The sequence below is a fragment of the Ovis aries genome, chromosome 7, assembly GCF_016772045.2.
Source record: "Ovis aries strain OAR_USU_Benz2616 breed Rambouillet chromosome 7, ARS-UI_Ramb_v3.0, whole genome shotgun sequence".
In the NCBI taxonomy this organism is placed as follows: Eukaryota; Metazoa; Chordata; class Mammalia; order Artiodactyla; family Bovidae; genus Ovis; species Ovis aries.
Window position 1 is genome coordinate 24,788,788 of NC_056060.1, and position 11,884 is coordinate 24,800,671.

At 41.2% G+C, this 11,884-nt stretch overlaps 2 protein-coding genes across 8 annotated transcripts; both read left to right on the forward strand.

The window, feature by feature from the left end:
• The first annotated feature begins 692 nt into the window (after positions 1-692).
• Positions 693-5,287, forward strand: RNASE12 (ribonuclease A family member 12 (inactive)). 2 transcript variants are annotated; one of them, XM_042252211.1, is made up of 2 exons: positions 693-798; positions 4,624-5,287. In XM_042252211.1, exons 1-2 carry the CDS (start codon positions 732-734, stop codon positions 5,097-5,099), a joined length of 543 nt encoding a protein of 180 aa, XP_042108145.1. In that variant the 5' UTR covers positions 693-731; the 3' UTR covers positions 5,100-5,287. The 2 variants fall into 2 exon arrangements, with proteins under 2 accessions (XP_042108145.1, XP_004010974.2); XM_004010925.5 differs by lacking the exon at positions 693-798 and adding an exon at positions 3,865-3,958.
• A 104-nt stretch (positions 5,288-5,391) lies between these two features.
• Positions 5,392-11,472, forward strand: RNASE11 (ribonuclease A family member 11 (inactive)). Of its 6 annotated transcripts, none has more exons than XM_042252215.2 (2): positions 5,392-7,426; positions 10,218-11,472. In XM_042252215.2, the coding sequence occupies exon 2, from the start codon at positions 10,252-10,254 to the stop codon at positions 10,843-10,845; it is 594 nt and encodes a 197-aa protein (XP_042108149.1). In that variant the 5' UTR covers positions 5,392-7,426; positions 10,218-10,251; the 3' UTR covers positions 10,846-11,472. The 6 variants fall into 6 exon arrangements, with proteins under 6 accessions (XP_042108149.1, XP_042108152.1, XP_042108147.1 ...); XM_042252218.2 differs by having other exon boundaries at positions 5,392-7,353; XM_042252213.2 differs by having other exon boundaries at positions 5,392-6,352.
• The last annotated feature ends 412 nt before the right edge of the window (positions 11,473-11,884 follow it).

Below are 11,884 nucleotides of genomic sequence, written 5' to 3' on the forward strand. Positions count from 1 at the left end.
CTAGATGGCATATTCAAAAGCAGAGACATTACTTTGCTGACTAAGGTCCATCTAGTCCAGGCTATGGTTTTTCCAGTGGTCATGTATGGATGTGAGAGTTTGACTGTGAAGAAAGCTGAGTGTTGAAGAACTGATGCTTTTGAAATGTGGTGTTGGAGAAGACTCTTGAGAGTCCCTTGGACTGCAAGGAGATCCAACCAGTCCATTCTGAAGGAGATCAGCTCTGGGATTTCTTTGGAAGGAATGATGCTAAAGCTGGAACTCCAGTACTTTGGCCACTTCATGCAAAGAGTTGACTCATTGAAAAAGACTCTGATGCTGGGAGGTACTGGGACCAGGAGGAGAAGGGGACGACAGAGAATGAGATGGCTGGATGGCATCACTGACTCAATGGACGTGAGTCTGAGTGAACTCCGGGAGTTGGTGATGGACAGGGAGGCCTGGCATGCTGCGATTCATGGAGTCACAGAGAGTCGGACATGACTGAGTGACTGAACTGAACTGAACTGAAGGGAGTGGTAAGATTCCAGAAGAGACTGTGGGATAGAAATATACTGTGGCCATTTTGGGGAGAAATACAATCTGCTACATGGCTTTAAGGTGAGCGAGGCGTTGGGCAACTGCAGAAGTCTTGCAAGGGTAGCCAACCACATCTGTGAGACATGAATAGGCTCCACAGTTTCCTGAGGAAGTTGAAGCAGCTGGAGGTCTTTGCACATTTCTCTCCCTCCATGCGTTCTCTCCACTGGTGGCCTCTACACAGCCAAACTTCTGACGTGGCAGCTAAAGGCATCCACAGTGAATGTTTGCTTCCTCCACTGTCCCTTTGAGGCCATTGCCTTGTCCCAGACAATGTAGGACATGGGTCAGTTTCTAGCCGTCCTGGAGTAGAGCTCATTAATTTGACAGGATGAGTCATGAGAAGAATTACTTATGTTGTTTTACATCCTGGCACTAATATTAGTTTCCAGCAACTATCTGCCTCCTGCAGTCTTCTTCTGAGACAGACCTGAGACTTAGCAAAGGGAGAACGGTGGGAACTTTAGGTTGAATGCATTCATCTGACAATCTCTTTCCTTCTTTCTCCCCTCCTCCTCCTTCTCCCCCTGCCCTTCCCCCCTGCTTCCTTCTTCTCCTCTTCCCCCTCCATCTCCATCCTTCCTTCTTTCCCTCTTTTCTTCTTCCCTCCCCTCCGTCTTCAGGTGCACAGAACTAAGTTGATCATATTCTGTTTACAGCCTCTTTGGTTTTATTCAATTTTATTATTTTTCCTTTTTATGCTTGATCCTTGCTTCTATTTCTCTCATTCTCATGGGCATCTGTCTTAGAGTATGTAATCCACGTTCTTCCATCCTATTTAGATATTGTATATCCTTGGAAAATATATTATTGTGGGAACATGCATGTTTTCAATGTAAATCAACTGGCAGTGATTTTTCTTTTTTCACACAGCACCATGTTTTTGAGTTCTATACATGTTGCTATTTGTAAAACTAGTGCATTATTTGAAGCTGTTTTATGCTATTTTATTTTATGTATCTAAAACATCTCTACTTGTCCATTTCTGTCATGTGGAACATTTAAGTTACCTTTAGCTCTTTTCTGCCACTTATCATGCCATGATGAACATCCCTGCACGTATCCCATCTGGAAGAACTCTGTTGGAGTCTATGCTCATGGTCTCAGATTATACCCATTCATAATTTCACCAAATACTTCCGGATTACTTTCCAATATCACTACACCAGTTTTTCAAGCCTGCTAACATTTTTTCCAGCACTTGATGTTAGATTTTCTAATTGGTGATAATCTGGTGGTTATAAACCACTTATCTCTTGGTTATGTTAATTTCCATTTATTAGATTACCAATACAGTTAAGCATTGACTTCCTCTTCTGAAATCGACTTTTCATAACTTTTGACTATCTTTTCTCCTCTGGAGTGTTTGTGTCTTTTTATTGTCAATATAAAGGAAATCAGTCCTGAATATACATTGGAAGGACTGATGCTGAAACTGAAACTCCAATACTTTGGCCACCAGATGCAAAGAACTGACTCATTGGAAAAGACTCTGATGCTGGGAAAGATTGAGGGCAGGAGGAGAAGGGGAAGACTGAGGATGAGATGATTGGATGGCATCACCGACTTGATGGACATGAGTTTGAGCAAGCTCTGGGAGTTGTTGATGGACAGGGAAGCCTGGCGTGCTGCAGTCCATGGGGTGCAAAGAGTTGGACATGACTGAGCGACTGAACTGAACCACTGAAAGAAGGAATTCCTTATGTCTAGGTGTTAATCACTGGAGAAGGAAATGGCAACCCACTCCAGTCCTCTTGCCTGGAGAATCCCATGGAGGGAGGAGCCTGGTAGGCTACAGTCCATGGGGTCGCAAAGAGTCGGACACGACTGAGCGACTTCACTTCAGGTGTTAATCTTTGGTTGGTTTTAGGCATTACAAATGTTTTCTCCATTTGGCTGTCAGTACTATAAAACATTTAAACCCGGTCTCGACTCTATTGCAAAAGAGTAGTACTCTGAAATAAGAGATAAGCCTAGTTGCATTTGTTGAGGATAAGTTTTGTAACAAGAGTTGATTCCTCGCCTGTAAACTTAGTATCACATCTGTATTTTAGCAATTTGGAAATCTTGGCAGGAAACACTGAACAAGTTACAATACATAGAGTTCTTTTTTTTATACAACAGAAATGTTTTTGCAAGATGTGCAAATCAAAATTTGTTAATTGAAAATTTCACCAACAATTAATTATGCACTTTTATCTTTGTGACATTTTTTCAGCACATACCAAAAACAGGACAGTTTGAATTGTGAAAGGACAGCCAGAGTGAAAATTTGGGGAAGTAAATAAAAACCTCCTGTATGTTCATTTTCATGGTCTGGAATTATGCTTTTATTTTTATTGAATAGAAAGAGACACATTCTTTGAAGACTTTTCCAGGACTGTCTCCTAGACAAATTTTACCCCCCGAATAGCTTTCTACCTGACAATTAGAAGGACATATACAGATACATACAAAGGAGACTGTGTAGCTGTCTTTCCAAAAGAGAAATCATTTCAGAGCAAAAAAGAGCAAAATTAAGTCCATTTTCCCATTCGTATATCAAACACTGTAAGATTTTGGCAACAAAAATAATTCTATTGTCTCAATACTTGAGCCACTATCTTTTACTTAACACCGTTATCTGCAAAGTTTCCATGTAGGTGTCCAATGTATACTATAAATCAGTGGTTCTCAAATTTTGCTGCATATTAGAGTTACTGGGAAACTTTTAATATATTCAACACTCAGGTCTAACCCAACACTAAATGAAGCAGAGTGCCTCAAGGTGGCATTTAAAAATGCCTCAGAGAGTCCTAAGTTCAGCCGAGTTTGGAAATCATTGCCATGCTGTCTGAGAGCCAAGGGCTTTATCAAGACTCATGTTAATGTCCAGGAATTGTTTCTGCCCTGTTCTGGACACCACGTGGGAATGAAATTTGCTGAAACTGGAATTCAAGGCTTAAAGATTGAGATGGTGAGATTTTTATTATTCTTGCCATATCGTGTCTGTGCCTGAAACTTTCTGCAACTTATTTCTTCATTAACGAAATGGAGATAACAACTATTTCACAGGTTTGTAGTAAGGACTGATGAAAATTTGGAGAATAACTAGACTCAGGACTTTAAGTGTTTTGAAAAGTCACTGCTTGTTTAATGAGGACACAAACAGGACCTGCCATACACAACTGTCCCTCTGAAAATAACTTCTCTTCCTAAAGGCAGCCAAGCACACTCCCCTCCTACAGGCTCCTCCCTTTCTGCTCTTTCCACTTGGACCTGCCCACACTCAGCTGGCTCCCTACCAGTTGTTGTCTGGGAACAGTGAGACACAAAGGACTTTCTGAGATTCATGATCAGAAGGATATGTTGTCTATGAGAGTTACAGCAAAAAGGAAAGGTGAGAGGGTCTAGCACAAAGCCAAGTAAGATGGACAGAAGGAGAGGTTGGGAGGGAAGGATTAGTAGACAGTGCTAAAAAGCATATGGAATTGGGTAGGATCAAGGTTAAGACAATTATGGGAGAGAAAGTTGTTTACTAATAGGAATAAAACAATCAGATATGGGGTACTTTTAATAGCTTCTGTATGTTCTGCTTTGTATTTAAGCATTCTGATGGATTTAGGAGAAATAGGTGATGAGATACCAACTATTAAGAAGCTGTGGAGACCACCACCACCACCAAAACCCAGGAATAATTAGAGTACTGTTCAATGCCAGCCTGAGAGCTGAAATGGTCAGAAAAGGCTTTCTTGGGGAGCTGTACCTCTAGCTGGACATTGCTGGGTTAGCATGGTTTTATTAACAGAGAGAAGGAAATAAAATATCAAAGGCTAGGGGAGAAAGTCCCTGGGTCAGGAAGATCCCTGGAGTACAAAATGGCAACCTATTCCAGTATTCTTGCCTGGAAAATTCCAAGGACAGAGAAGCCTGGTGGGCTACAGTCCATGGGGCCACAAAGAGTTGAACATGATTGAGCAGGCATGCACAGGGGAGAAAGTCAGTGGATGGGGCTGGTGGAATCTGATCACTCTCCGATATTTGCTGTCTTCTCTTCCTCTATAGGAATTAGACCAAAACATGTGAAAGATCTCATACCTCTGATGATACTAATGGTGATAATCTTCCTGGTGCTTCTGTTCTGGGAAAATGAGCTGGATGAGGAAGCAATGGCGGCCACTTTAGAGCAGTTGCATGTGGATTACCCTCAGAGTGACATTCCGATAAGGTACTGCAACCACATGGTCATACAAAGAGTCATCAAGGAACCCAACAACACCTGCAAAAAAGAACATTTCTTCATCCATGAGAGGCCTCGAAATATCAATAGTGTTTGCAATTCTCCCAGGATGGTGACTTGCCAAAACTATGCCCCCAGTCTCTGCTTCTTGAGTGAAATCAAGTTCAAAATGACAGTCTGTAAGCTCACTGAAGGCACCAGATATCCTGCCTGCAACTACCGTGTTTTCGCCACAGAGGGGTTTATTGTTGTCACTTGTGATGACATGGGGCCAGCTAAAATCGAGAGATACACTGAATAATCTGAGACCAGCATCAGAGTCTGCTGTTCTCTCGTCTCCTGTCTCAGAGGCACTGGTGCTGGTTTTCCTGCATCCTCTGGACATGGGGTCATGCCTAGAGTGAAATGCATTTATCCTTCCACTATTGCTGAGCTGGAATCTTTTTATTCTGCTTCAATAAAAAAAAAATCGACTGAATTAAACCATAAGCTCTGTATGTGTTTTAATTCCTTCTCCATTTTCTGTGGGTCATTTGGTGAGAACCCAGAGTGAATCCTATGCAGGCCTGAAATTAGGTAAGGGAAGTAAGGTATTCATTTGACACCCAAAATTTGAGGAGCACCAAAATCCCCAGAGTCATATAGACAAATAAAATTTTAAGGATCAATATAAAAATCCCTGATGAGCAAAATATCGGAATTTTAAATTAAGACCCGTTCTGACAGGGTTGGATTTAGGATGAGGTGGGATACATGAGTTATAACAGTGTAGGGTCAGATCCTGTTAGTTAACATTTTGATATTTGTTCAGCAGGGTTTATTTTGCATTAAATTTATTTGTTTGTTTCTTTGTTTTTATTGGAGTATAGTTGATTTACAATGTTGTGGTCCTTTATTCTGTATAGAAAAGTGACTCAGTTATACATATATTGTTTTTCCATTAAGGTTTATCCTAGGATATTGAATATTGTTCTCTATACCATAAGAGAGTCCCTTGGACTGCAAGGAGATCAAACCAGTCAATCCTAAAGGAAATCAGTATTGAATATTCATTGGAAGTACTGATGCCGAAGCTGAAGCTCCAACACTTTGGCCACCTGATGCGAAGAACTGACTCCTTGGAAGAGACCCTGATTCTGGGAAAGATTGAAGGCAGGAGAAGGGGACAACAGAGGATGAAATGGTTGGATGGCATCACTGACTCAACGGACATGAGTTTGAGCAAGCTCTGGGAGTTGGGAATGGACAGGGAGGCCTGGTGTGCTGCAGTCCATGGGGTTGCAGAGAGCTGGACATGACTGAGCAACTGAACTGATACCGTAGGACCTTGTTGTTATCCATTCTAAATGCATATAATAGCTTGCAACTGCTAACCTCAAACTCCCAATCCATCCCTTCCTCGTCCCCTCCCTCTGGCAACCACAAGTTTGTTCTTTATGTTGTGAGTCTGTTTCTGATTCATGTGTGCGTGCTCAATTGCTTCAGTTGTTTTGGGCTCTTTGTGACCCTAAGGACTGTAACTCACCAGGCTCCTCTGTCCATGGGATTCTCCAGGTAAGAAAAGGGAGTGGGTTGCCATGCCCTCCTCCAGGGGGACTTCCCAACCCAGGGATCGAACCCTTGTCCCTTACATCTCCTGCATTGGCAGACGGGTTCCTTACCACTGTCGCCACCTGTGAAGCCCATTTCTCTTTCGTAGATAGGTTCTTTTGTGTCATATGCATTAAATTTATTTTTTAATGTTGCAATAAAATACTGTTTATCTTGATTATTGGGCTATTAACAGTTTGTACCTGCAGAGTGAGTACTTCATTCATCTCACATTCATCCTAGACTTTATCCTAAGTGTAGAGGGAGTAGGGGTCATCTCTTAAGGTCTTCTTTAAGGATGACGTGTATAACTCAAGCTGTACCTGCTCTTATTCAACAGCTGCCTCTGCGCCTTGAAAGAAAAGGAAAAGGAGATCAGAAGAAGCCTAACTGGTCAGAAGCCACTTCCCTTAAAGTCTAGAAAGAAATGGATAAAGATTTCCCAGGGAAGGATCAAGACTCTCAGGGTTCAGTCTATTTCCTCTTGGTGTCCCCAGAAGGAACAGAGATTACTTTGACTCAGACTAATCATTCTTTCCCCTTTTAGTTCTTACAACTGGACTGTTTGTTTAGTTCCTCCTCATTTGCTATGGACAGAGGGTCTTTAGAATGAGAGGGCAAAGGAAGAGAAGGAAGGGAAATAGAGACTCCTAATTCTGGGGATGTGATTAAGCTCTGTTTCTCTATATCAGTTTCCTCATCTGTAATGTGAAGAGATCAAACTAGGTAATCTTTGAGCTTCTTTCCAGGTCTGTTCGGAGAAGGCAATGGCAACCCACTCCAGTACTCTTGCCTGGAAAATCCCATGGAGGGAGGAGCCTGGTAGGCTGCAGTCCTTGGGGTCATGAAGAGTCGGACACGACTGAGCGACTTCAGTTTTACTCTTCACTTTCATGCATTGGAGAAGGAAATGGAAACCCACTCCAATGTTCTTGCCTGGAGCGTCCCAGCGACGGTGGAGCCTGGTGAGCTGCCGTCTATGGGGTCGCATAGAGTCGGACACGACTGAAGCGACTTAGCAGCAGCAGCAGCAGCCAGGTCTATTACTCCACAATTCTATTTCTTAGGGAATCTAGAATCTTTTTGGAGTTGTCAGAGATAGGGATTAGTAAGAAAAAAAGGGGTGATAGGCAAGTAAGGGCCAGGTTATGGGGTCACTAAATCTGAGCTATGACAGTTTAGTCCTGTGAGATCCAGACACTCATACACTGAGCTAAAGCAGACACAGGCAGTACATAAGCTTTAGAGGGCCTGGTCTGTTCTTATCTTTTCAATTGAGAGACTTCAAACTATTCAATTATTTATTTGTACTTAATTCAAGGTCAGATCAACCTATGCTAGTTGGTACTCTGTCATTGGTAAACATCAAGTTCTAACAGACTGGTGACATTTATGGAGGACAGGGAGTGACAGTCATTTGTAAAGAACACTTGGCAACCTTGTAAGTAGAGGCTTACCTCTCTGGGGTAGCCCTTTTGCAGCTGAGTTCCCTTACTCCTTTCTCTGTGAGTAATGAATCCCATGGTCCCTGTCTTTATGAAAGTGTGGGTGTCACCAGGGAAGCAGAGCCCCCAGTGTCAGAACAGAAGATGAGAAGGAACAGCTGGCCCCTATCGTGTGACAGGTTGGGTCCTGGTAGCAGAATCATTTCCTGGGAAAATGTAGCTGAAATGGGGTTTTGCTTTTTGTTTTTTTGAAATGCTTTAGGCCTATGTTTCTATGTTCTGATTTCTGATTCCTTTTTCTATCTCTCTCCCTAGGCTTAATTGTCCTTTCTTTCCTTCTCAGTACTTTTCCTTCCCTTCCTCCCCTAACCTCCTTCTTTCTATTTAAAAACAAAATCTTGCAGATAAATGCATTCCCATTAAAGCAAGTAACTGAGACTGTAAAATGGAATCTATCCTCGGAGTATGTTCATTTTCCAAAGATCAAATCCCCATTCAAATGAATTGTGACGTTTTAGGCATTTGTAGTTTGAAAGGAGTCAGGGGCATAGTGTTTTAAAATGGGTACCAGCAACCCCAGGCAAGCCCAGGTGGCTGTGAATTCTTCCCTTGTAAAATGTTTTAGAAAAACTGGGTGTTTCTGTACTGTTCTTCTTGTTTATTTTTCTCCTTGTTGTCTCCTGTTTTCCGATTAGCACCTCACTATTGATGTGATGGTAGAGGATATTTAGGATGCAGTTCAAATCCTTCTTCCCTCCTCCCTTCAACCTGTACCAAGTCTGTGCTCAAGGCACACAGATGAAAACATCCACTGAATTCTTAATAATCTATCAATAATCAATCAACCCAATTACTAAGGCTCATGTATTTTTGGTACTGGGTCTTTGCTCTAATTTCACGCACAGGACAGAATAGGGTGTACTCACAGGAGGGTGGGTCACACTGATTTGACTGGAACAGGTCTGTATACCAAAATAATCGGTGATCATCCTTGACAGGCAGGTTGGGATTAGATCAAATAGAATTTTGACCAAGTGGACTCAGAAGATTAGATTACTTTGTAGAGACAATGAGAAATATCTCAATGTTCCTGAAATAGTGTCACTGCAAGTGTGTTTTTAGAAAAGTAGTGTATTGAAGGAATTAGAGGGGCAAGGACTAGTGATTAGGAGGTAATACAGTAGATACAAGTAGAAGGGAAGGAGGCTTTAGAGGCGGGAGAGAAAAAAAGGGGAAAAAAGGGGGATGTCATTCTAGAGCAAGAGAATTATTACCCCCAAATAACCATTCCTTCTGGGATTCTCATTGTGAATTTTCCAGCACTGACCTCAAGTAAAGGACTTTCTACAGTAGTCAAACTATGTTATGTTGTTGGCAAACATTATGAGAAACTAGGACATATATAGTTCATTCTTCCTGTAGAGAAGGAAAAAAAGCAGAGGCTATTTTCCAGGCTCAAGAAATTTCCAACTTTAATAAAAAGGAGAAAAACTGTACCAACTATCTTCAAAAATTAAAAAAAATTATGGATAAAATCAAGCACAATATTATCTATTCTGCAGGGTTTCAAAAACAACAACAAAAATTACTTTGGGTTGAAGTAGAAATAAACAAGGAAGATTTCACAAAAGAAGAAGCAATGATACTGCCCAAGGGCACTGGGATTCTGACAGCCAAGGGGGCACTGCATTCAGTTCTCCGAGCATCACTGGTTCCACTTTGTCTCCTTCTTCTATCTCAGACAATTCTGCCTTCTCCTTCTTGCACCCCCTTCCGTTAGACCCAGTAAGAGAAATGCCCAGGAAATGAAGACAATTTCACTTCTTGCCTTGCAACAATCTGGAATCTTTCTCCACATGATCAACTTGACAAATGAACTGGTAAAGACAGAAATTCCATGACTGAGAATCAGTGGGAAAAGAAATGAGAGATGGGAAAATATCATGGTGGTTTTTTCACGTGGCTGCCACGTGCCAGGTACTGTGTGAGGCTAGAGGATCCGCAGCAATAGTGAGGAATGTGTTAGATGAGATTATTGGGACCCGCTGCAGAGATTACAGATTTCACCAGTGAGATTATAGATGAGATGAAAAGAAAGAAATGACTACTTGGTTCTGGGTACTTTAAACATATTACCTTATATAATTCTCATATTTTCTTTTTTTTCACAAGAGGAAACTGAAGTTAGTTACAAATTGCTTATTAGTGGATAAACAGGGGTTTGAAGTTGGATCTTCAGACTACACAGCTGATTGTCTTTTTCCTATCTCATCCTTTCATTAACAGATGTAGATGTCTTAGCTTACATGTAGGACTCAACCCTGGGAATGTCATAAAGAAAAGAGAGTTACTTGTTTAATATTTTCTTCATTTTTATCTTTTAGTTTTTACGGCAGAAGAGTTTGTCCTAGATCTGAGATGGAGATCATCTTTCTGCTGCTACTTGGCCTGGGGGTAATTTTTGCAGGAGTTTCAGAAAGTATAATGGAGATAATTAAAGAAGAATTTTTAGAGAAAGAGATGAAACATGACATGGCAAAAAGTGACCAGGAAAAACACACCATTGAGGTATTAATAAATTTGACTGTGTCATATAAAAATACCAGCCTCAGAATGTCCAAAGATTTGTCTTCCTCGTTATTGACCTTCAGAAGATTACATTATAGCCTGTCCCCCAAACGCAATCTAGGTAATAAATATTACTGCAATGACATTACAGTCTGGAGGAAAGTTTCAGAAGCTAATGGGTCATTCAAGTTGAGCAATAACTTCATCCATGGCTCCGTGGAAGTGGTCGATGGGGTCCCCAAAGCCCCCAGCTGCAAGTGTGGACAGACTTCAGGCATAAGCTGCTCTGAGACTCCAGAACTAAGGACCACTACATGCCAGTTCACTGTGGGCAAACAATCTCCCAGCTGCCAACACCATGGTGTTACTTCATTAAAGAAAATTTTGGTGGTGCTGACAAGTCATTCTCTGATGAGCTGGTTAGTTAGTGTCTCTAACATGTAAATCCCACAGAACTTTTCATTATTGGTTATTGCTTTCTATTATCCACATCTATCCTTTCAGCACTATAGGAAACTCTTAATTATTTATACCAACTGGAGAGATGAAACAAATCCACAACTGTAGATAATTCAATTGAAATGTATAGCTGATGCTGGAGTGTAGTGCATTCTCTCTTTCTCTCTCCCACATACACATATGCATGTACAAACTTTCTCTGAACCAAACTGAATTCCATCCTAGCTCAGCTATAAAGCCAAGAGCAGAGTTTACCCAACTTGACAAAATTAAGGAGAGAAGGCTCCAAACCAGTACAGAGTATTGAAAGTTAACTGTACTGCCACTGAGATGATTCAGAGAAATAGTGAATGACAGGGGGATATTATTATCATTGTTTCTCTTCAAAGAAAATGTACATTTATGCATGAACACAAGTGTGAGTGTCACCTATGAAGCCATGGGATCTGCCTGTTCTCTAGAAGATGCCAAAAGAAAAAGATCCTTTGGTTTAGCTGTTGCCTTCAGTCAACAGCTCCAGCCCTATCCAATCTCCATTCCTCCATCTTTTTCCCCTGTCTATTTCACAAGTTGCTACAGAGAGAAAAAATAAAGCCCCTATTGTAATTTTTACTCAAGCATAGTCTTGATTTCCAGGGTCCCTGGGAGAGGAATGGCAAGCCATGGAGGGATAAAGGAGGTAGAAAGAAGGGAAATAGCAAGTCTATGCCAAGTCTATTTGTAAATCTTTACAGTTCAGCACTCTACGTAAAACTGGACAGTTATCTTGTTCACAAATGTGCGTGTGTGTGTTCTCGATTCCTCATCATACATCCTCCCTCTATCCTGAGACCCTTTTTTAATGTCCTAATTTTATTTTAAGGCAAGGAATAGTGACTTTATTCAGAAAGCTGGCAGACTGGGAAGACGGCAGACTGGTATACCCAAAAAACCATTTTCAATGTCCTAATTTTAAGTAAAATGCATGTAAATAGAATGCTGTACATCACTCTGTCTATAAATGTTCCTAATGTTTTTCATATCT

Bases quoted from the DNA above. Each gene is read 5' to 3' on its own strand.
- RNASE12 (XM_042252211.1), top strand. From the start codon at position 732: ATGCGTTCTCTCCACTGGTGGCCTCTACACAGCCAAACTTCTGACGTG. The intron at 799-4,623 runs GTGAATGTTTGC...CTTCCTCTATAG, and splicing joins GGCAGCTAAAGGCATCCACA to GAATTAGACCAAAACATGTG.